We start from the raw sequence: 23,305 nt of genomic DNA, 5'->3' as shown, positions 1-23,305 counted from the left end.
GCTTTAATTTGTTGTGAACAAGCGAAATAAAGACTCATATTTAGGTTGTGTTTTTAAAATAATTTATATCGCTTTTAAAAACCGTGACGTGCAATAAAACTATTTTTTCGTTTGGTTATTGATTAGTTTTTAGGATCACTTAAACTTTGTTTTTTTTTCAGCAGAAAAATTTTTTCTCCAATTAAAAGAAGGGCGCAAATGGCGCGAAAAATGATTTTATTTTCAAAGGTCAATTTGTTTTAAATTTTGGTGGAAAAATTCAGTATTTCTCTGAGGTTTTCGATTTCTTTGAAACTTTTCTAGCTGTCTGTTGGTAGAGTTTTGACGCATCAACCAACCCGATTTGATTTTATCGGTGCTATCGGGTTTTCCCAAAAAACTATTGGATCAAAAATTAAACGATTACGTGAAGGTTGAAATGGTAAAGTCATCATTTATTTTTGATTCAATAATTAAAAAAAAAACCGTTACCACAGATAAAGTCAAATCGGGTTGATTAATGTGTCAGGACCCACCCAACAGACAGCTGAAAAATTTTCAAAAAAACAAAAACTCAAAAAAACTCAGAATCTTTTCACCGAAATATAAAAAAATTGATTTTTGAAATTAAAAACCATTTACATTTTTTGCGCTATTTGTTTTTTTATATTGGATAAGAATAAGTTCTGCTAAGCAAACAAAATTGAAGTGATCCTAAAAATTAATCGAAAATCCAACGACGAAAAATCTACACATAGTCAACGAAATATACCTAGTTAATTCTGCTTCTCTGATTTTTTTTTTAATTTGATGCTGTATCAAATCATTGTAAGCCAAAAAAAAACTAGAGGGCGCGGTTTGCGTAGCGGTTTTATGCGGGCTTCAGAAAAATGACCCTTTTACTACCCAAAACTTCCCAAGATACTTCTGTTTTGAAGCAGCGATTATCATTCTTTTAAAAGTTCACCGACGACGCAGAAAATTTGGTCAAAATAGTGATTTGGGAGAGCTCAGAAAATCATATTGGTCAATCTAAAAAAAGCTGACAAACTCATTTGACGAAATTCATTTGACAATCTGCCTCTCTCCTCGAGAAAATCCTAAATCTGCACTGGTTTGAAATCAAAGCTGATAATTTTTGGGGCCTTAATTTTTCGCAAAATAGCGTATTAGCCAGTCTTCGACAGTTTAAAGAGCGTCGATTGGCTTAGAGTTTTTCCGCATTAGGTCCATATGTCATAAGAATAATCCTCATTTGAAAAGAAACAGTAAAAAAAGTCCAATAATGATATTAACAAATATCGATGTTGATTACTATTTGATACTTCAGGACAATAAAAGACCCAGCCCAGTGAGTACTAATACAGGCGTTAAATTTGTCCCTCTAAAAATTAAATAGTTCTGTTGTCATGTTTTGATGAATGTGTTTCTTCTAATTATGCAATTTTAGCTGATGTTGCCTACGAATCTAGTGCCAACGCAAAATTTTGCCAACGCAAATCTAGTCTGTAATTCAGTAATAGTATTTTCTTTGAATGCGCCAAAAAACAGACTTAGGCTTTAGATACTAATTAGCTTATTCTAGTTTTATTTGAGAAATTTTACAAAATCGGTTAATTTTAATGTGAGCTGTCCAGTGATATAAATTCTACCCGTACCCTTTTAACTGTGAAAACTTCCCCATTATTATGCTTTGCTGATTGTTTCGCATGGCCGTTTGTTTTCGTTTCTCAGTCAGTTATCTCTGAATCATTTTTCAAACATTTTTGAAAATTTTTCAGCAAGCTGACTTCGACCATCTGCTGGTGAACTTGAGAATGGACGCCGTGTATATCAAAGAGAGCATGAACATCAATTGGGTGTCGGAGGCGGGAATTGCCGAGAGCATTGGTGCTCTAGTGAAGGAGTTCAAAGAAACGCGAAAACTTCAGGTTGACCCCAAGCTTGATTATTTAAATTTCAAAATTCGATACAAATACGAGTACAATTGAATAATGAAAACTTGAATTATTGAATCGAAATGAGCATTGAAATAATTGACTTGTCTTTAAATTGCACTATTCGGACCAGAAATCTTATCGTCTTTTTTGGGTAGGGGGTTTTTAATCAAAGAAAGATTCTTCGAGTTTAGTTAGAGTTTCTGCTAAGTAAATTTATACCAAAGTTTGAGTATCCAATGTTATAACAAGTTTAAAAACCTGAATTATAAATAGGAGGTTTTCTGCCTGATTGATGGTCGATGCGCAATTTTAAGCAATTTTCAAGGAAGTTTTGCTACCAAACTATATGGTTTAAAGATGTGATTTTGTGCAAACTGCTAATAAATGAATGATTTTGATTGGACCTTGTTTTAGCCAATCAGAGTTTGTCTTCTGGGCCCTCCTGCAGTGGGAAAATCTTTTATTGCTGAAAAGCTATGCAAGTTCTACAAAATCCACCACATCAAAATCAAGGACGTAATCGAAGACGCAATTAAAAATCTGGTTAGACACAGACTTTTTGTTGAATTAAATTTTTTTTATTAATAGGTTCTGTTCGGTTTCTAGTACATGCGTTGAAAGCGTCCTCTCCCAAAGTTGTAATATACAAAATCAACTTGAAGGAAAACAGTCATATAGGTTTCAATGTCAACCATATTATGCTCGAACGATCTTATTTTGTAATGGAGCTCATGAAATAGCAGATTTAACGCAAAATTCTGATAATTGCATCAAATAAATCCAACTTTGGCTCAAATCAAATTTTCTGGGAGTGAGATTTCATTTTCTGCCTTCAAAGTCATCAGCAAGTCCTCGCTTCCATGCGATGTCATGACTTCTTTTGCCATCGAACTCATCGGCGAGTCCCCGTTTCCAAGAAATATCATTCCTTCTTTTGCCATCGAACTCATCGGCGAGTCCTCGTTTCCATGAAATATTGTTTCTTTTGCCATCGAACTCATCGGCAAGTCCCCGTTTCCAAGTGATATCATGACTTCTTTTGCCATCAAATTCATCGGCAAGTCCTCGTTTCCATGAAATATTGTTTCTCTTGCCATCGAACTCATCGGCAAGTCCCCGTTTCCAAGTGATATCATGACTTCTTTTGCCATCAAATTCATCGGCAAGTCCTCGTTTCCATGAAACATCATGACTTCTTTTGCCATCGAACTCATCGGCGAGTCCTCGTTTCCATGAAATATCGCTTCTTTTGCCATTAAACTCATCGGCAAGACCTCGTTTCCAGGCGTTGTCGTGATTTCTTTTGCCATCGAACTCATCGGCGAGTCCTCGTTTCCATGAATTATAGCTCCTTTTGCCATCGAACTCATCAGCGAGTCCTCGTTTCCATGAAGCATCCTTGCTCCTTTTGCCATCGAATTCATCGGCAAGTCCTCGTTTCCAGGCGTAGTCGTGACTTCTTTTTCCATCGAAATCATCAGCGAGTCCTCGTTTCCACGAAATATCGCTTCTTTTTCCATTAAAATCATCGGCAAGTCCTCGTTTCCAAGCTATGCTTTCACTTCTTTTGCCATCGAACTCATCGGCGAGTCCTCGTTTCCATGGATTGTCAACGCTCCTTTTACCATCAAACTCATCGGCGAGTCCTCGTTTCCATGGATTATCACCGCTCCTTTTGCCATCAAATTCATCGGCAAGTCCTCGTTTCCATGATCCGCTATCACTTCTTTTGCCATCAAACTCATCGGCAAGCCCACGTTTCATCAAACCGTCATCACTTCTTTTGCCATCGAATTCATCGGCAAGTCCTCGTTTCCATGATCCGCCATCACTTCTTTTGCCATCAAATTCATCAGCAAGTCCTCGTTTCCATGGATTATCACCGCTCCTTTTGCCATCAAATTCATCGGCAAGTCCTCGTTTCCATGATCCGCTATCACTTCTTTTGCCATCAAACTCATCGGCAAGCCCACGTTTCATCAAACCGCCATCACTTCTTTTGCCATCGAACTCATCGGCTAGTCCTCTTTTCCATGAAATAGCATTGCTCCTTTTGCCATCAAATTCATCAGCAAGTCCTCGTTTCCATGAAACATCATTGCTCCTTTTGCCATCAAATTCATCGGCAAGTCCTCGTTTCCATGATCCGCTATCACTTCTTTTGCCATCAAACTCATCGGCAAGCCCACGTTTCATCAAACCGCCATCGCTTCTTTTGCCATCGAATTCATCGGCAAGTCCTCGTTTCCATGATCCGCCATCACTTCTTTTGCCATCAAATTCATCAGCAAGTCCTCGTTTCCATGAAACATCATTGCTCCTTTTGCCATCAAATTCATCGGCAAGTCCTCGTTTCCATGAAGTATCATGGCTCCTTTTGCCATTGAATTCATCGGCAAGTCCTCGTTTCCATGATCCGCCATCACTTCTTTTACCATCAAACTCATCGGCAAGCCCACGTTTCATCAAACCGCCATCACTTCTTTTGCCATCGAATTCATCGGCGAGTCCTCGTTTCCATGATCCACCATCACTTCTTTTGCCATCAAACTCATCGGCAAGCCCACGTTTCATTAAACCGCCATCACTTCTTTTGCCATCGAATTCATCGGCGAGTCCTCGTTTCCATGATCCGCCATCACTTCTTTTGCCATCAAACTCATCGGCAAGCCCACGTTTCATCAAACCGCCATCACTTCTTTTGCCATCGAATTCATCGGCGAGTCCTCGTTTCTCTGATGACATGTGGTCGTGGTCTCTTTTGTAACTTGGCTTTCCTTTGTAGAATGTGCGAAATAGTGTTGATCTTTTAGAAACACCGTAGCTTTTTTTGGGTTCTTCGCATGATATAGTTTTCATGTATTTGGGCTCTTCGTCCAGACCGAAGTCTATCGGATGATGTTCTTGGGACCGTTTGAATCCAGAAAAAATGTTTTGTCGGTGACGGTTTCTGTTGACCGGGTCAATGCGCATCAGAGCGCGTCGCTCTTTGTCTGTTATTCTTAGCAGACTTGCAGCAGAACGCAAAAAATGTAACTTATCATTCAAATCATCAGTCTCGAGTGGATCGTGTTTTAAATGGTCAAAAGGTGACTCCTCGTCGATTGATCTGCGGCCCCTCATTGTTGCTCCTAAATTATCGTCGTTGTTTTCATTTTCGTGGGAGTTTTCATCAATCGAATTGCTTGCCATTTTTGTCGGCCGTTTTTTGTCATCATTAGGACGATCAACTATGTCAGTCTCTTTTTTACCTTTTCCATTATTCATAGTAAAATCACCCACCATGTTTCTCCTGTTGTCTGAAAATTGATCCCCAAACGGTTCCGAGCTTTTTTTTCCGTACAAAAATCTGCTAGCCATTCTCCTCTTTTCATTCTCACCAGAAGTTTCGAACAAATGTGAAACCTCCTTTGGGCTATTCTTTTCAGATGTTCTTTTTCCTTTTATAAAATAGTTACCCGCCATGCCTCTTTTGTCCTCGTCGTTTGGACTGTTGTTTAGTTCTAGCTCTCGTTTTTCTACTCCATTATTTACTATGAAATCGCTAGCCAGGTTTCGCTTCTCGTCGGAACTTTCTGAGCTTCTTTTTCCCTTTATAAAATAGTTTCCAGCCATGCCTCTTTTTTCAAGATCATTTGAATTCTTATTCATTTGCAGCTCTAGCTTTTTTCCATTATTTGTCAGAAAATCGCCAGCCAGGTTTCGCTTGTCATCGGAACTTTCTGAGCTTCTTTTTCCTTTTAAAAAATATTTCCCAGCCAAGCCTCTTTTTTCAAGATCTTTTGGAATGTCATATATTTCTAGCTCTCGTTTTTCTATTCCATTGTTAAATATGAAATCGCCAGGCAAGGTTCGCTTGTCGTCGGAACTTTCGGAATTCTTTTTTCCTTTTAAAAAATATTTCCCAGCCATACCTCTCTTTTCAACATCGTTTGGAGTGTCATTTATTTCTAACTCCCGCTTGCCTTTTGCTTTTCCGCTCATCATAAAATCGCTTGCCATATTTTTCTTGTTGTCCAGGTCTTCTCCATCTGCAGTTATTTCTTCGGCTCTTTTTGCGAACATAAAATCGCCAGCCAGGCCGCCCCGTTTCTCTTCTCCATCCGCGTTTTCAGTTATACCGAAGCCTCTTTTTCCTTTGTTTTTCATCATGAAATCCCCTGCCATAGTTCTTTTATCTTCCGCAGAGTCATCGTTCGATTCGTTTTCCAGGGAGGACGAGTTGTCTGTTCAGAACGAAACCCGATATAAATCGTGTCCCTTTTTTGAACATGAAGATCGATGAAGGCCATATGAACCATGATAATGGATGATGATTTAACAAAACATATGCACTCCCATGATTTGTGATTATGAAGGAATCCCCGAATTCTCAGAGATGCTGACAAAAAGGTCGAATGATCTGCTGTATCCGTATATCTTCAACCAAAATATATTTAAAGAAAAACGCTTTCGAATTTCTAACTTGAGATAATTGATTCTGACTTAATTCTCGTTTCTATCTTTTTTATATAAAATTTTGACTTCACTTCACCGCCTTTTAAAAAAAGATGATTAACGGGAATGTTTGCACATTTAAATCTCCAGAAGGCAGTCAAAAGTGATGTTATACCGCGCGCAATCGAGGTAAAAGAGTAAGACACATCGCAGTAGTCTAGCAAGAGGACGGGGGGAGGGGGGGGGGGGGGCGCTCACACCGAAAAAAAAACACGTAACATTTCTGTTTAAAATAAAACTAATTTTATCCGAGGTTGTGTGCGTTATCGAGTTTTGTGTGAAAGTTTTGAGTTTTGTGCGTATTTGGACATTTTCATTATCCCCAGGCTTACATAAAACCTGTGGTTTAAATGTATTTTGTACAATGTTTTATAGATCAAAAGATTTGAAGTGGCTTCGAAATTTTTCTGCTACAGTTTAGGTTCTTCAATTGCGGAAAAGCGTCAGAGTTGAAATGAGTTGCTAGTTGTAAAGCTATAAAGAAACGCAAGATAACTTTTTTGTTTTCAAGTGAAAATACCAGATGAATGATTTGATTTTTGCGGTAAACTTAGAATGAAAACATGAAATTGAAACTCTTTCGTGATAATGATATGATGACAAGGATGACTATGGTTTGATCATTACATGACATTTTCAAATCAGAGGCTGAGGAAAGTTATTTTTCTTAAATATTTTCATGTTACGGTATAATAACCGGATAAATTTATCGATCAGATAAAACTTTCGCATCTTTAGATTCATGCTTTCGTATACTCAAACCTCTGACTTGTTTTGATTGACAAAACGGTACAAGAGCAAAACATTTTTTACAATGCATTTAAAATAATAGTTTTGCTCGAAAAATTGTTAATGCTATCCTTCAAAAGTCAAATTTGGTATGCAAGCAAAACATTCATTCTTGTAACGCAGCCATGAATCGCGCGATGAACTAGTTTCCATGCATCCCCCCAGAGAAAAATTCGCAGATAAGGGAAGGGGGCTAAATCAAAATCAGCTTGAAACTTTTTCGATAATTCATTTTTTGAATTGCTTGCTTCCAGTATAAAATTTTGCGACACGCTTTCTTGAGATACACCGAATACCCAAAGGGTCCCCATTTCAGTAATATTTTAGGTCATCCATTTTTTGCTGGCAGGCAGACCCTAAAGTTTTCAGAAGGTCCACCTTTGGTATTTTTTAGGACATCCATTTTTTGCTGATTGATCTTCAATTTTTTTTGTCAATTTATACTAATTTTGAGACTGTAGAGCGCGCCGAAAAAAAAGCGCAGTTATTTTTTGCCTGTTTTTTCAAATATTTGCCTGCGGCGCAGAAACTTTGGCCAAAATAGAGTCTTTATCAAGATAGGAAAATCAGTTTTGTCCGACATAAAATTATATGCGATTGTTAATATATACGATGGTTAATTATGATTTTGTAATACATTTTTTGTATTTTTCGTAATACATTTTTTTACTTATCAAAGGTTTAGTTCCTTCCTTGATTCCTTTCTAATTTTTGCTTGACCCTATCTTTTATAATTTTAATACGTTATATAAACCGAAATAGTAAAGACTTTTTAATGATTAAAAGTTTCATTTATCGATAAATTTGAAGACATCTAGCAGGGGCGGATATAAGATTTTCTCGAAGTGAATTTTCAAAAAAAAATTTGAAAGTTTTGTCGACTTTTTTTAGGTCGACCAAATTGACTTTCCGAGCTCCCTCAGATAATCATAAACTCACTATTTTGAAAAAATTTGAAAAAACTTAAAGCAAAATTTTGCCGCAAAATAATGCTGTCCTTGGGTACTTTTCGAAAATTTTAACTTAAAAATTTTAGGGATGGTTGGCCTAAAATGGATGTCATAAAATAATACCCTTTGGTTGGCGAGGGGGTCGAACTCCTCGAACCCCTAAAGAAGCCCCCCTCCCCCCAAAAAAAAATCCGCCTCTGACATCTAGAAACTTTTTTATAATGGTTTTTTGTCTGTATCGCCTCCATTGCGAAGCTCAGCTTCACCTCTTTTTAGAGCCATATTCATCGTCGAGAAAACTAAGAATTTTGAGAAAATAGATGCTGACCTTGGCAAAAGTTTACAGCAAGCGTCAAAACGATTTTGGTGTATCTACGCAAACTGAACTAAAATGGCTGAATAAATCTGAAAAAATTAACCTGGAGGGAAAAAAAAGAGTTCAACACGCTGCCGGCTAAGCTCGAATGATAAGATAGAAAAACTGAATAATCAAGAAAACTTGCTAGTCGCAGGTGTAAAAATGGACCTATAGACTCACATTAATAGATCTATAAGAAGACAAAAGGAGACGTTGCTCTGCCCGTAAAAATTTTCAAATTAAGTTTTTGAGCAAAAAATTATGAACAGCAATTCAGAAAATGAGTTTTTAAATTTAATTTTGTTGACTACTTGTATGGTTATATTATAGTTATTTTAACTAACGTTTCGTTTTATTTTACAAAAAATAGCTGATTGTTTTCAATGGCTTTCACTTTATGCACTAAATGCTTGATATTTTTTTGTTATTTTTAGTTTTACGTAAGTTTTAGTTTTACTAGCCAACAACGAAATCCTGCAAAACTGATTCCTTATGAATTGAGAAACAAAATTCAAATTTAGTTTAATATTTTTATTGATTTCAACGACTTGAAATATTTTCTTTTTCGAAGGCCTAATTCAAAATTAAAAATAAACAAATTCGTTAATGAAGGCTATTTTGCTGTCTAATGGAAGCTTATGGAAAAAGAGCCGTTTAAATTAATGGTTTATATTGCTTTTTTCATATCATTTATCGAAATGATTAATTAACCAAATTGTGAGTTTTACAGACCAGTGATAAAAATTTCACACATTTGTGTACAAAGCGTTAAAAAGGTTTTTTGTTGTTGTTAATGTTGTTGTTGTTGTTGTTGTTGTTGTTGTTGTTGTTGTTGTTATTTTTGCTGTTGTTGTTGTTGTTGTTGTTGTTATTGTTGTTAGTGTTATTGTTGTTGTTGTTGTTGTTGTTGTTGTTGTTGTTGTTGTTGTTGTTGTTGTTGTTGTTGTTGCTGTTGTGTTTGTTTAATTTTGGTACATGAGACTTGTTAAACCCGATTATTAACAGCTCTTAAAGTTTTTAGCTGAATAATGAAACACGTCAAAAATAAACACTACCGATTCCAATTTTAACAATCGTATTGATTTGAGAGCTTCAAAAATGTTGATTTTAACGAGCTGCAACTAAAGAAACAAAACTGCTCGTATCAGAGCAAACATCTGAATGTTCCGATTGCCTCTTACGGTATATGGAGTAGTTTTAGCTATAAAAAAGATAAAATAAAAAAATAAAAAATGAAGCGCGCTTAATTCAAAATGAAAATTAAATCAAAATCGTCAGTAAAAAAAGTCATTGGCATGAAAAAAAACTCTTAACATTTAAGGGAAAAAAAGCGTTGCAGCAAAGGAACAGCAAAGGAAATAAAGAGCAGTGATTTTAAGTTTTTTGCTTTTTGGCACTTTCTTCTTGAAAGAGGACCGACTGAAATGTGCAATATGTGCAATATAGACCAACTGCAATGTGAAATGAGCAGTGATTTTAAGTTTTTTGCTTTTTGGCACTTTCTTCTTGATAAGTGGACAAACTGAAAATGTGCAATAGAAAAATTAGAAATGAGTCTCGTATTAGCAAAAACTCGGTTTGGCCTAGGGTTCGATTCCATCTGCGACCTACTGCAATCGCGAGTTTTGAATCTTACTCACTATCCACTCAGCCATCCAAGCCTAACAACCTACAAGCACTAGTCATGAATAAAGCAGCTACATATGCGAATAAATTGCCATTGCCATTCAGCAAAGGTGGTGCCAAGTACAATTAGACTCATTTTTGCGAGTGATAATTTGGAGGCAACTATTTTGGAGGTAACTATTTTGAGATATCCATTTTTGACGACGGACCCTAAAAATTTTCCAAAAAGTGCCTAAAAACGCCTTTTTGCCTTGTTTTTATAAATTTTTGCAGAAAATTTGGCCAAAAAAGGGACAAAACAGTGGACAAAACAGAGCTCGGAAAATCAATTTGTTCGAACTAAAAAAATTTAAAAAAAAGGTCGACAACATTTTTTGAAAATTTTTGAAAAATCGGCCCCCCGCCCCTCGAAAAACTCCTAGATCTACCCCTGCTTTGTTTTATAACCAACTGAAGGCATCCACATTAACTTTGCATCTAAGAAATTGCAAAGCGTGAAGCCACATTATGTATAAAATATGCATTTTAAAATTGCAAGATACATTGAGTTAGAGAATTTTTAAAATTGAGTTTTCATTATTCTTATGTTATTTGAAACAAATATTTTTTTTCGGTTCATTTGATGAAGTAAAATGCATCAACTGTGTTATCTTATTTGCCTTCGAATATCTAAGCACATTCCATCAAAAAGCTGTAAAGGTGCCGCAAAATCGTAAAAGTTTGCGACATAGGTTAGAAAAAAAGAAGATTCTTTATAATACCTTAAGCTGACGCAAGTGTAATATTAGAATAGAGTATAGATATTACTGCCAGATACCATATATAAATTGAGTTTATCAGAGTTGTAGGTTATTTTGAAACTTATAGCATATGGAGAAAACTCACGTGAGCCATCACCGAACCTTCGTAAGTAGTTTTTAAAATTAGTATGCATCCTTAAAGTTGAATAAGATTTTTTTTTGTTCAAATTAATTACACTCCTAGCGCTTTAAGTAATAAATTCATTACGAGTATGATTTCATCATCTAAATTCAAAAGAATTACGTAAGAAAAAATGGTGCAGTGCGTGTGTTTCTCCTATTTTGAAGTTAATGAGTGTGCAATAATAAAAGGTTTCAGTTTCTATTTTTTTATTGGAAGATTATTACAACTTAATTTTTTTTATTTATATCAACTTTCAAATTAGTTTGAAGCACATCATAATAATTTCAAGTAATAAAACTTTTTTCAATTGTTTAAGTATAGGTCTCGTTTTTTTTCTGTTTGCATGTATGTTTGCACTTGTACTGTTCTTTAAAGCCATCTCTGCATGGGCGGATCTAGGATTTTCTCGAGGGCGCGGGCGGTTTTTCACAAAAATTTCAAAAGTTTTGTCGACCCTTGTTTTTAGGTCGATCAAATTGAGTTTCTGAGCTCTCCTCAATCACTGTAAAGACCCGCAGACAATTTTGAAAGAAAAAACGGGTCAAAAATGCCGTTTTTGGGCTCTTTTTGGAAATGTTTGACCAAAAAATCGGGTTTTTTCGGCACGCGTTCTTCCCTCAAATTTAATATATGATGGTGCCAAAAATGGATATGTCAATATAGTTAGTACAAACGGGGGCACCTTTTGGGTTGGCAGGGGGTCGAAATCCCCCACCCTAAATCCGCCGCTGCATCTGTTTTTGGTTTGTTGTTTTTAATTTCAGTCAAAGAAAAATAAAATGATTCACCCATGACTTAAGGTGACTGGCTCTGTTTCAAGCCAAACGATAAATACTGACCTAGATTCTGCCAGAAGCTGCCTTGATTTTGATATCTTGGGTTGCTTGTTTCAGCTGCAAGCATATGAAACCCTTGAAATAAAAGATTCACAATCAATTAAATTGCATCTCAAGTTCGTTTTCAGCTGATCTTATTTGTATAGAGCTGTTTAATTTTATCATTAAATTATGAAAATACCGTGACACTGAGTCCATGCTTCTCTGCAATTACTTACGTTTACCGTCGAACATGTTGTTATTGAAGTCCATTCGCTTGCCCTCAAAAAGTTTGCTGTTCATATCCATTCGTTTTCCGTCATACATTTTATCATTGAGATCCATTCGTTTTCCTTCGAACAGATGGTTATTGAGGTCCATTCGTTTGTTATTAAACATTTTGCCGTTTAAGTCCATTCGTTTTCCTTCATACAATTTGTCATTTAGGTCCATTCGTTTTCCGTCAAACATTTTATCATTGAGATCCATTCGTTTTCCTTCGAAAAGATGGTTATTGAGGTCCATTCGTTTGTTATTAAACATTTTGTCGTTTAAGTCCATTCGTTTTCCTTCATACAACTTGTCATTTAGGTCCATTCGTTTTCCGTCAAACATTTTATCATTGAGATCCATTCGTTTTCCTTGGAAAAGATGGTTATTGAGGTCCATTCGTTTGTTATTAAACATTTTGTCATTTAAGTCCATTCGTTTTCCTTCATACAACTTGTCATTTAGGTCCATTCGTTTTCCGTCAAACATTTTATCATTGAGATCCATTCGTTTTCCTTCGAAAAGATGGTTATTGAGGTCCATTCGTTTGTTATTAAACATTTTGTCGTTTAAGTCCATTCGTTTTCCTTCATACAACTTGTCATTGAGGTCCATCCGTTTGCCCTCAAAAAGTTTTTCATTCATGTCTATTCGTTTTCCGTCAAACATTTTATCATTGAGATCCATTCGTTTTCCTTCGAACAGATGGTTATTGAGGTCCATTCGTTTGTTATTAAACATTTTGTCGTTTAAGTCCATTCGTTTTCCTTCATACAACTTGTCATTGAGGTCCATCCGTTTGCCCTCAAAAAGTTTTTCATTCATGTCCATTCGTTTTCCGTCAAACATTTTATCATTGAGATCCATTCGTTTTCCTTCGAGCAGATGGTTATTGAGGTCCATTCGTTTGTTATTAAACATTTTGTCGTTTAAGTCCATTCGTTTTCCTTCATACAACTTGTCATTGAGGTCCATCCGTTTGCCCTCAAAGAGTTTATCATTCATGTCCATTCGTTTTCCGTCAAACATTTTATCATTGAGATCCATTCGTTTTCCTTCGAACAGATGGTTATTGAGGTCCATTCGTTTGTTATTAAACATTTTGTCGTTTAAGTCCATTCGTTTTCCTTCATACAACTTGTCATTGAGGTCCATCCGTTTGTCCTCAAATAATTTGCTGTTCATATCCATTCCCATTGCAATGCCGCTTGTGAGCTAAAATTACGTTTTTCTTTGAAAAGTGGTTTGAAATTTGCGAGTTTTTGTGTTCGAAGACTAATCAATTCACCTGTACTTTACCGTGTTAATGGATGAAAATGTTACAATGCTACAATTTTAATTTGGGACTAGATTGCGGCAGTAAAAAAAAATTAAGTAAATTTCATAGTTGCTGATACTGTAAGTGATTCTCTTATACAGTAATCAATTTTGTCAAGTTTTGCTGATCAAAGTACTGCTCAGTAGAGGCGGATCTAGGATTTTCTCGAGGGGGCGGGTTTTCAAAAAAAATTCGAAAGTTTTGTCGACCTTTGACCTGTTTTTTAGGTCGGTCAATTTGATTTTTCGAGCTCTCCCAAAGCACTAAAGAGACCCTGTTCTGGCCAAATTTTTGGGCAAAAAAATCCTATTCAATAAAACAAGACTGCTCAAGTATCAGAGCAAAGCCCTGAACCTTCCGACTCCCATTTAACTGGTGTCGAATAATTTTCAATAAACAAATTTTTGATCAGTTAAAAATGTTGGGTATGGAATAACAAACACAAACTGCTGAAAAAAAATTGAAGCAAATTAAAAATTCAAATTATTTTGCCTCAATTTAACTAACAAATATTGTGAGCGCGGGCGAATTCACCTGAAAAAATCGTGCCTTGAAGCTTTGAAGTTTTATTTGCGGACGATTATCAATACGATTATCAAGCTTACTTCAGTATTCAGAGCAATTCAAAAAATAAAATTGGTCTAAATTACAGAAAAACCACTCCAAGCATATATATTCCTAACTGTCTTCGAATAGTGAAAATGGGTAAAACCGAGGTTTTACAAGGTTTTGTAGCAAATTCTTTTTTATGGAGGGATGTAGTTTGGATCTTTATTGGATCCGTACTTGGAAGAATTTTTTTTTAAATGGTCGTGAACGCTGTAATTACAGTAATATATAACGCTTTTCTGTTACACTTGCAGTGGTAAAGAAAACCCTGTAATACTGTTTTGCAGATTTTCGTTTAATTCGATAGACCATGTCTACTACTGCTACAATCAACATGAAGCATCTGCAGATATCCTATGTATTTAAAAAAGCCGAGATCAATGCACTAAAAAGTTTTAACACTAATTTTATTGTGTTAAAAGCTGAAAGCTGCAAAGCTCGGGGTTCAGTTTTTTGTTTTATCTATTTTTTTGTGTAATCCATATCGAGGATGTCGAATAAATCCCCCATCGGATCAAAGTTTTTATGAAATCAAAGTTAACCTTCCCTCAAAAGAAGGAGTACGAAACATAAGAAATGAATGTTCTGAGAAACAATATATTTTTTTGCGCATACTCTGCTACGTATTTTTCAAAAACAAAATTGGGCGATGAAATTGCGACACTAAAAGATAAAGTTGTGAACACGGAAACTTAAGAAGACTGATCGTATCAGGTCAAAGATCTGAATGCGAGCCCTGGTGAACTCAACTACGAAACCCCATGAGAACATGAAACAAGGATTATTCAAAAGCTACGCGCCCAGCGGTAACTGGGACACCTGGCACTTCCGCACCAGGCGACCAAGCGAAGACGGCAAAACCAATCCAACCACCCCCAACCCCCATCACCCCTGCGAAACACCCCCTACGTTTCGCCACCTGGAAGATCAGGACACTACCTCAACCTGAAGCGGAAGTTGTCCTATCCGAAGAGTTCAAGTTCGACAGCGACCACAGACCAGTAGTCTCCACCATACAGCTGAAACTGAAGTCCTACACAAAACAGCTACGCGTCGTCAAGTATGACCTCGCCAGCCTCCGCAAGGACAAAGTCTCCACCGCATAACAAAATGAAGCTCCATGAGCTGTTTGACAAGGCGGAAGGTAAGGGGAACGTGGACGCGGTGTGGACGCAAATGAAGGCCATCATACACTCAGCGGCAGCAAAAACCATAGGATCCACGAAACGCAAGAAAAACCCGTGGATCAGTACCGAGACCCTCCAACTGATCGAAAAAAGAGCCCGTGCCCGCAAGGGCTCTACAAAAACCTTCCTACGACGAGAAGTCAAGAAATCTGTCCGAAAGGTGCACTCCATTGTTAAGCAACTTTCCAGTAAACCCAGTGGGCTCAGCGAGAATAGCAAAGACTCACAGGGGCAGCTCGTGACGGACGCTAACGAGAGGATAGAAACCTGGGCAACGCACTTCGAACAACTGCTCAACAGACCCGAACCAGTGGAAACTCACATTGAGCACGACTAAAACTTTCTCTAGCGTAGACACGGCACCGCTCTCCATGCAAGAAATCCGCGATGCAATAGACAAACTGAAAACAAACAAAGCCGTAGGAATTGACAATACCCCCCCAGACGTTTTCAAAGAAGGAGGACCCCCACTGCTCGAGAAGCTCACCGAACTGATAAAGGCCAGCTGGACTAAGCGCGAGATCCCAGCAGAAGAGAAAATAGCTGTGATCACGCCCATCCTCAAAAAGGCGACCGAGCTAACTGTTCTAACTACAGGAGAATTTTGCTACTCTTGATTTCATTCAAAGTTCTCGAAGCAGTGGTTAAGAACAGACTCGAACCGGCTTACGAGTCTCAGGCCAGAATAAACCAAGCCGGCTTCAAGAAGAAAAAAGGTTGCAGGGACCAAATCTTTGCCATCAGACAAATCATAGAGCGGCGAGAGGAATTCAAACGCTGCACCAACCTCATTTTCATTGATTTCATAGCGGCTTTCGTTAGCGTAGATCAGAACTGCATTTGGCGAATATGCTCAAACCTTGGCCTCCCTGAGAATCTAGTTGAACTGCTCAGAGCCATGTATTCAGAGACTTATAGCCAAGTCCGCGCTTACAACTCCCTTTCCAAAAATTTCGAAATACACAGTGGAGTCAGACAAGGCTTGTCTCTATCCCCTTTCCTTTTTAACCTCACTATAGACTGGATCTATATGACTGGAAACGCTGAAAAATAAAAGACTCGGAATAGCGCTTGACGACACGTCAGTCGCAGATCTCGATTTTGCAGACGATATCTGCCTCCTCGAGGATAACGGCCCAGACGCGCAAAGACTGCTAACAAAAATCACCGAGAAGGCAGCACTCATTGGGCTCCAGATTAACGCCAGCAAGACAAAGTTTTGTTCACAAGACCCATCTCAGACGTTTCAAGTCGACGGCGAGGACATCGAATTAGTGGAGAACTTCGAGTATCTTTGAAGGAAACATCTCCCCGCAGATTAAATCAAGGATTGGGAAAGCAGCTGGCAGCTTCAAAAACATGAAGAACGTTTGGAACGCCAAGAAGATCCCACAAACCACTAAAATAAACTTGTACATGGCCTGCGTACGGAGCGTCTTGCTCTACAGTTGCGAAAGCTGGCCAACCAAACAGTCGGATCTGAAATCCATCCAAGCATTCGAGAACAGGTGCCTACGACACATCTTGCACAGAAAAACGACTACTACCCCCACGGTTGAACTGTTGAACACAGCTAGGCTGACACCCCCGGCCAAAACTATACAAGCTCGAAGGTTGAAGTGGCTGGGGCATGTGCTCCGCATGGACCAAAGTGAAATCGCCAATGCAGCTTTAAAATTCGAGCAACCAGAAGGCCACCCGGCGGTGTGAAGCAGACTTGGCGAAACATCATCCGAGACGAACTCTCAAAGCACATCAAAACCCCCCGCTTGACACACAAGAAGTGGGAAAAGGAATGGTTCGAAATCAGCAAAGAAGCCGCGAGCGTCAAAAGCCAATGGAGAGGCCTTGTTCGAGACATCATGGCGGGCAATGGGCAATGATGCCTGCAAAAGCCCCACTTGGACTTGGAAAGACCTGAATGTTCCAAATATCTTTCAAGGCAACTGGAGGAGTCTTCGCTGTCAAAAAATGGATAGATATTTCAAAAAAAGAAAACATTTTAAGCAAATTTTTGAGATTCATTTGAAAATCAACACCCCTTCCCCCCACGTTATGTTGAGTACAAAGTGAAATACTTCGCATATAGCAAAGTACTAAATATACTTACTAGCATGCCTAAATTCAGAATTTTGTTTTTAAAACAATGATGACTATCAGAGAGAGTTCCAAAGAGAGTTGAAAGATTTTCCTCTACTTTAGCTATGATTATCAGAGCGAGTACAACTCGGGTCGATTTTCATTTTTTGGGACCTTATGCTACTTAAATCCAAAACCATGAACGGTTAAAAATTGAGTCACAATTTATGGCTCGGCGAGATGTTTTCAGCAGGTCGATAGAAAGCTGGAGGATTGGCAAGGCGCTTCCAGAAATTTTTTTATGAAAAAATAGCTCAAAAATTGTTTATTTTGCGCCAAAATCCAACTTTGTATAGAAGATTTTAGATTAAGTTATTTTTGCAAAAGTATGGTAAACATAAACCTTTTTGCAACTGAGACTTATTGCATTATGGTTTCTGGTTCTTCATCATGAAGGGTCGAAGCGTATATAGGGATAACAGGGTTGATTTAGAGGGGCAGTGGCGGCGGGGGTCGGGGGGGGGGGGGGGTGTTTGAATGTTCTTTCTCAGGGATCCAGCCCCCTGGCCAACTGAATGGGGTTTTATCTTATGACATCCAGTTTCGGTGACCAACCCTAAAATCTATTAATCGCGCATTTGATGCCATATATAGAAAATCCTCCTCCTCGACAGTGATAACAAAAAAAAACTGCTAATTCTTTTAGATATGCGAGTTTACTTACTATATTTTTAAATTTAATTAACAAGCAACCAGATTTTAAATCATAACAAGACTGCTCATGCTCGTAAGCAAGAATTCCGAGTGCCCCTTCATCCATATCGAAAAACTGTCATTGAACAATTTGAGTCGTACGAAGTTAATGATACCGATTAGCTAGCCTGAATTCATTTTGGAACGATTGTGTTGTGCAAGGTAATTCGCCATGCATAAATATTTCGTGTTACGCTTTCAGCATCCTGAATAAAATCTTCAAAGCGCATAAATTAGTCCAGAGCGTGGCCAAATTGGCAATTTTCCGACTCCCATAACTTCGCAAAAAATGCAATTAGAATTCTAAAAGAGTGTAATCTCCAAATCTTTGCGCAAATGGTTTCAGTTTTGCTTTCAACCTAAGAATTGGAATTTATATTTTAAAAAAGACATTTTTCGGCTACCAAACAAATGGTTTCCTTTAAAAAATAATATCGGAATATACCCTTCCAAGTCTTCGTTGGGCTGAATAAAAGGCTCATCAATTGCCTCAGTAGATTTAGCTTGATTTTTTGGTTCACTAAAACAAGTCAAAATGACCTATTTTTGTTGTTAAACTTTGGTCTCGAACTTCGCAGTCTCATTTGCACACCGTAAAAATTCGGGTTAAGTTTTAAGCAACTTTGGTTTTTTTAATTTTCAGTCCTATGTCAACCCAATTTGAGAAAAACGCACTCAGAATATCAAACCTGTTCGTTTTGTCCGGATAATTCAAATCAGCACTATATAAGTGTCTTAACGTCAAAACTATTCAAATCTATTTTGGAATCGAGAAAAGTTTTTTCAAGATACGAAAAAAACTGAAAATATCGGATTTCTGAGAATGTTTCAGAGTTTGTTGCTACTAGAGAGTGGTGGAAGAGTGAATGAAGAAGATTGATGTATAGGAAGCCCTTATTTTTTTTTCAATTTCCGTTTGTGAAAAAAATTTGAAACTCAAAAGCGGCAAAAATTTATTATCAATTTTAAGAAAACAACATGTTGGAAACAAACAACAGGAAACCAGTATATCTCACGGGACAGTAACTGTTTTTCATGATGTTCCATAAAATTTCGATAGCACTTTTTGTGGACAACGAATTAGGAGCAAAACGTTTGATGTATGCACTTACTAGTGTTAATGTATCAACCCAGCTAGACTAATGTAGTTATCATCATCGGAGTTCTCTCAGCGCTCAAATAGGAATCATCGAGATCAATCACTGACCCAGTTTTGAGTTGATGATTTTAAGTTGATGATTATATAAAGATTTCTATATTCTTGGTTTTAGTAATTCTTAAGCAAACAAACAGAGCCATCTATATGGAACCATCAATATTCAGAAAATGTTTGCTTCTCACAACTTTAGCCAATAACTGATTGCCAAGAAAAAATTGATGCCACGCAGGGATGAAACTTCTGAAACTAAAAAAAAAGTTTTGCGAAATTGCCATTTCTACTACAGTTTCAATGGCAATTTATGGAGAAAACAAGACTGATCCTATATCAGAGCAGAGCCCTGAAAGCTCAGCCTGTCTGAATTTTGAAAAAAAATGGAAACTATAGATTTTGGACAATATCAAAGATCAAGCATGAAAATTTGAGTCGTACGAAATTAGTACAATCGATTCGCTACCCTCGGAGTGCGGTCAAAAAGTAGACAACCTTCAATTCATACTGATCAGAAAGCAGACAAATACAAGTATTGGCTAAGAAGAGTGGTGATAAAAAAACAAACTCACGCAAGAATCAAAACTATTAATTCATTTTGCATTTGTTCGAATCGTTATCATAGTATTTGTCTATTTTTATGTGTCTACTTTATGGTAGGTAGCTGGCCTCAATTTATTTTGAAACAATTTGGTTGTGCGGGATATTTTGCCACGCATAAATAATTCGCGTTACGCTTTCAGGATTATGCGTAAAATCTTCAAAGTGCGCTTAAATTAGTCCAGAGCATGACCAAATTGGCAATTTTCAAACTTCCAAAATGTTGCAAAAAATGATCGGAGGTAAAATTTGACTGCAGCGAGTCAATATCTCTGATGGGGCATAAAAATTTTTGTTGAAAACTATTATTTCAATCGCCGAAAATCGACTAAAGCCACACTGAAAGTTGGAACAAAAAATATCAAATGTAGACTATCTTTTAATTGACCTGTAAGTTTCTGTGAAATTTTAACAAAATCGGATTGACAAAATTTTCTTGCCGTTCAAATCTATGCTATGGATCAAAATGTATAGTGCAAGTCCATACTGGGAATCATTCATGCTTGTCTTACGATGCAACAAGGTTTCAATAAGGCTTAAAAGTTATACTTTGTCCTAAAAAACAACACCGAATGATTTTCTCGCATAAATCATAAGAAAACGAAAACTCTCACTGACAAACTACGTTCGGAGAATCACCATCCAAGTAACCTTTGGAAAACTATAAAAATGTAACTTATAAAACTTAATTTTACACAAAATACTCATAATATTTATTCTTTTGTTCCCTTTGTGAAAATGCTGTGTCTGGATTGCCCAATAGAAAGCAAAATTGCATCTTTGCGTGGAAACAAATTGTTTTGCAAAAAAATTCATGAAAAAAGTTTTGCAATAAAAAGAGCCGATCTGGGTTTAAGTAACTCCTAATATAAAAGGGGAGCACAATGTAAAAAATGCACATATCCTTATTCAGAATTCGTTGAGTTTTTTCTTATAGCGGTAGATTTTTTCCTCAATTTTAGAGTTTTTAATTTGAAATCAAATTTTTCATGTTTGGAATGAACGAAGTGAAAACTTTTGTTCAGGTCATTTTTTTGTTTTTTGTTTCAGGGAACACTAACAATTGTAAAATTGTTCGCTGTTAAACTCAACTTTTTTTGCAGTTTGACCCTTGTTTTTCAAAATTCATTAGTTAATGAGAAGACGATTTCTCTAGAGCGCAAAAATACGTGATCGACTTCTAATTGCAAGAAATTTCTCAGTTTGGGTTATTGTTCCGAATTTCAAAGAAAACAGAATATTTATGCTCGGTGTGGTTTTTTATTCAGTCAATTTTCGCCGATAGAAATAATAGTTTTCAACAAAAACTTTTTATACTCCATTGAAAATATTGACTTCCTGAGTTCAAATGTAAAAAAAAACATTTCACCTCCGATTGATTTTGGTAAAGTTCTGGGGGTTTGAAAATTGCCAAATTTGCTATGTTGTGGACTAAATTGTGCGCGCTTTGAAGAATTTGCTTATATTGCTGAGAGCGTAACGCGAATTGTTTATGCGAGGCGAATTATCCCGCACAACAAAATAGTTTCAAATTGAATTAAGGCTATAGCCTATTGGTCGTATTAATTTCGTAAACCCAAAATTTCACACTTTGATATTGTGCAAAATTTATAGGTTTTCAAGATTTTCCCCAGAAACTATTGTATATGAATTAAGGGACAGTCGGAACGTTCAGGGCTTTGCCCTGATATATGATCTGTCTTGTTTATAGCAAAAATTGTCCTACTTAAAGCAAAACTTTGAAAAAAAATAAGAATTCAACAATGTTTCGGTGATATTATTATTTTTTTTCATTCAATTTTTATTGTTTTTTATGCGCGTCACGATTTATATGTCAGAAGAAATTTTTTCGCAGGCGCATTGAGTCACTTCAAAGAAGATGTAAAATTTTTAACTAACCAGAAAAGCCAGAAATGAAGTCATCTGTGATGTCAGCATGCCTCCTCTGTCAGATGCAGAATGATGCTGATCTCCAATTAAACTTGGCCCGAACCAATTTTGAACTACCAAAATTTGCTTCAATTTCAATTGATTTTTCCAACTGTTGAATTATCACTGATTTCGTTTTTTATCTCCTCAGTAGGTCTGCAGTTCTGATTGCTTTTTGTTTCGCTTTGCTCTGTGTTCTAAACAAGGACAGATGTTATAGTTACCCAATTCGGTATCCAGAAGGGAGACAATTGTGTTATGGACTTTGGCTGCCCGGGAAATTAAATAAATTGAGGTTATTTTTAAGAACTAAATTGAAAATATAGCCAAATTGGGCCTCGGAGGGGAATTAACTATGCAGAACGGTGTCACGCCTTTATTTATGCTTCCCAGATGTAGAATGACTAAAAAGTAGCTTTTATAGAAGTCCAGGAAAACTGAAATTTTTGCAACTAGTTCCGGTCCGGCGAATTTCAAAAGCGCTGAAAGATATCAGTTTCTCTCTGAACCGAGTTTTCCCCAACGGATGAGTGATAATTTTATTGGTCTGTATCTTTTGTGCTTATTAATTCAAATTCGCCGGCGTTGATTTTGCCTGCTATCAAAGTTACCGCAATTTTCCTATTGAAGTTTTCTGTGGATCTTTATCAAAAGTGACTAAGAAGGCAGAATTTGCTCTTTTTTCGCAACATCTGAACGGAAATCATTTTTTGTTGACTATGCTAATGACATGACGGCTTTATGAAAATTGGATATTTTATTTATCTTGTTTCAAATAATAATCAATTGGTCTGAAAATCTAATTTTTCGACGCCTGAAATCTGTTTTTCTTTCTCTAAACAAAATAAGTTTTCGAGTATTTTCTAAGCAAACCATCCAATATGAAAAAAACTATTATTATTCACGATTTTCTGTACTTTCATTCACTAAATAGTTTAGTTAAAACATGACAATTTGCGAGGCAAGCAAATTTAGGAAGAAACGTGTTGAAAGTAAAGTATCGCTCACCTAACTTGTCCAATCTGGTATCACAACTAGTCGGTATCTGGTATCACAACAGAAACAATTCTGAATAGTTAATGGAATGATATGAAAATATTTGTTTTGGTCTCCTCTTGTGGAATCTGGAGACAAAAGGTTTGATGCGGGTGTGATTATTCTCTCCGACCACCCGGTAATTTATGAAAGGGGGAAGTGATCACGAAGCGAGGGCTTTCTGCATGATTAAATTTATTAATACAAATGATCAAAGGTCCACCTGCCGATATCTGCCGAGAACGATTCTCCAAAGACCCGCAAAATGGTTAATTTGACAACTTTTCCCCACAACGATGAAAAAACACTTCCTCTTCCTGGTAAATGGATTAATCATTTAATTATGCTTGTTGAATATTAGATTAAAACACTTTCCGGACCCCCTCGAAAGGTTTGAACTTTCAAACTTAGCTGAAATATTCAAGGTAATATTCAAGCCAGGTATTTTTGTTTTGCAATCTCAAGGGATGTGAATCTTGATTTGAGAACAGTGGCTC

General features: G+C 36.9%; 2 protein-coding genes across 6 annotated transcripts in view; one reads left to right on the top strand and one right to left on the bottom strand.

Moving 5' to 3' along the window:
- LOC134841347 (adenylate kinase 7-like) overlaps nucleotides 1-23,305 on the top strand; it is a 43,073-nt gene that overhangs the window by 11,779 nt on the left and 7,989 nt on the right. For 2 of the 4 annotated variants that reach the window (XM_063857272.1, XM_063857271.1), the window contains 3 exons: nucleotides 1,310-1,330; nucleotides 1,761-1,910; nucleotides 2,334-2,462. In XM_063857272.1, the coding sequence (XP_063713342.1) occupies nucleotides 1,310-1,330; nucleotides 1,761-1,910; nucleotides 2,334-2,462 (300 nt within the window). The remainder of the gene's footprint in view (nucleotides 1-1,309; nucleotides 1,331-1,760; nucleotides 1,911-2,333; nucleotides 2,463-23,305) is intronic. The other 2 variants (XM_063857274.1, XM_063857273.1) reach the window with 1 other exon arrangement.
- Nucleotides 2,469-22,983, bottom strand: LOC134841346 (uncharacterized). 2 transcript variants are annotated; one of them, XM_063857269.1, is made up of 5 exons: nucleotides 22,782-22,983; nucleotides 21,744-21,970; nucleotides 12,118-13,363; nucleotides 11,903-11,974; nucleotides 2,469-6,145 (listed from the first exon to the last, which is right to left on the bottom strand). In XM_063857269.1, the coding sequence occupies exons 2-5, from the start codon at nucleotides 21,780-21,782 to the stop codon at nucleotides 2,739-2,741; spliced, it is 4,764 nt and encodes a 1,587-aa protein (XP_063713339.1). In that variant the 5' UTR covers nucleotides 21,783-21,970; nucleotides 22,782-22,983; the 3' UTR covers nucleotides 2,469-2,738. The 2 variants fall into 2 exon arrangements, with proteins under 2 accessions (XP_063713339.1, XP_063713340.1); XM_063857270.1 differs by having other exon boundaries at nucleotides 11,903-11,956.

This window comes from Symsagittifera roscoffensis, chromosome 3, assembly GCF_963678635.1.
Source record: "Symsagittifera roscoffensis chromosome 3, txSymRosc1.1, whole genome shotgun sequence".
NCBI classification, from domain to species: domain Eukaryota; kingdom Metazoa; phylum Xenacoelomorpha; order Acoela; family Convolutidae; genus Symsagittifera; species Symsagittifera roscoffensis.
Note: the sequence above shows the minus strand (reverse complement) of the source record. Positions and strands in the feature narration are given on the sequence as shown.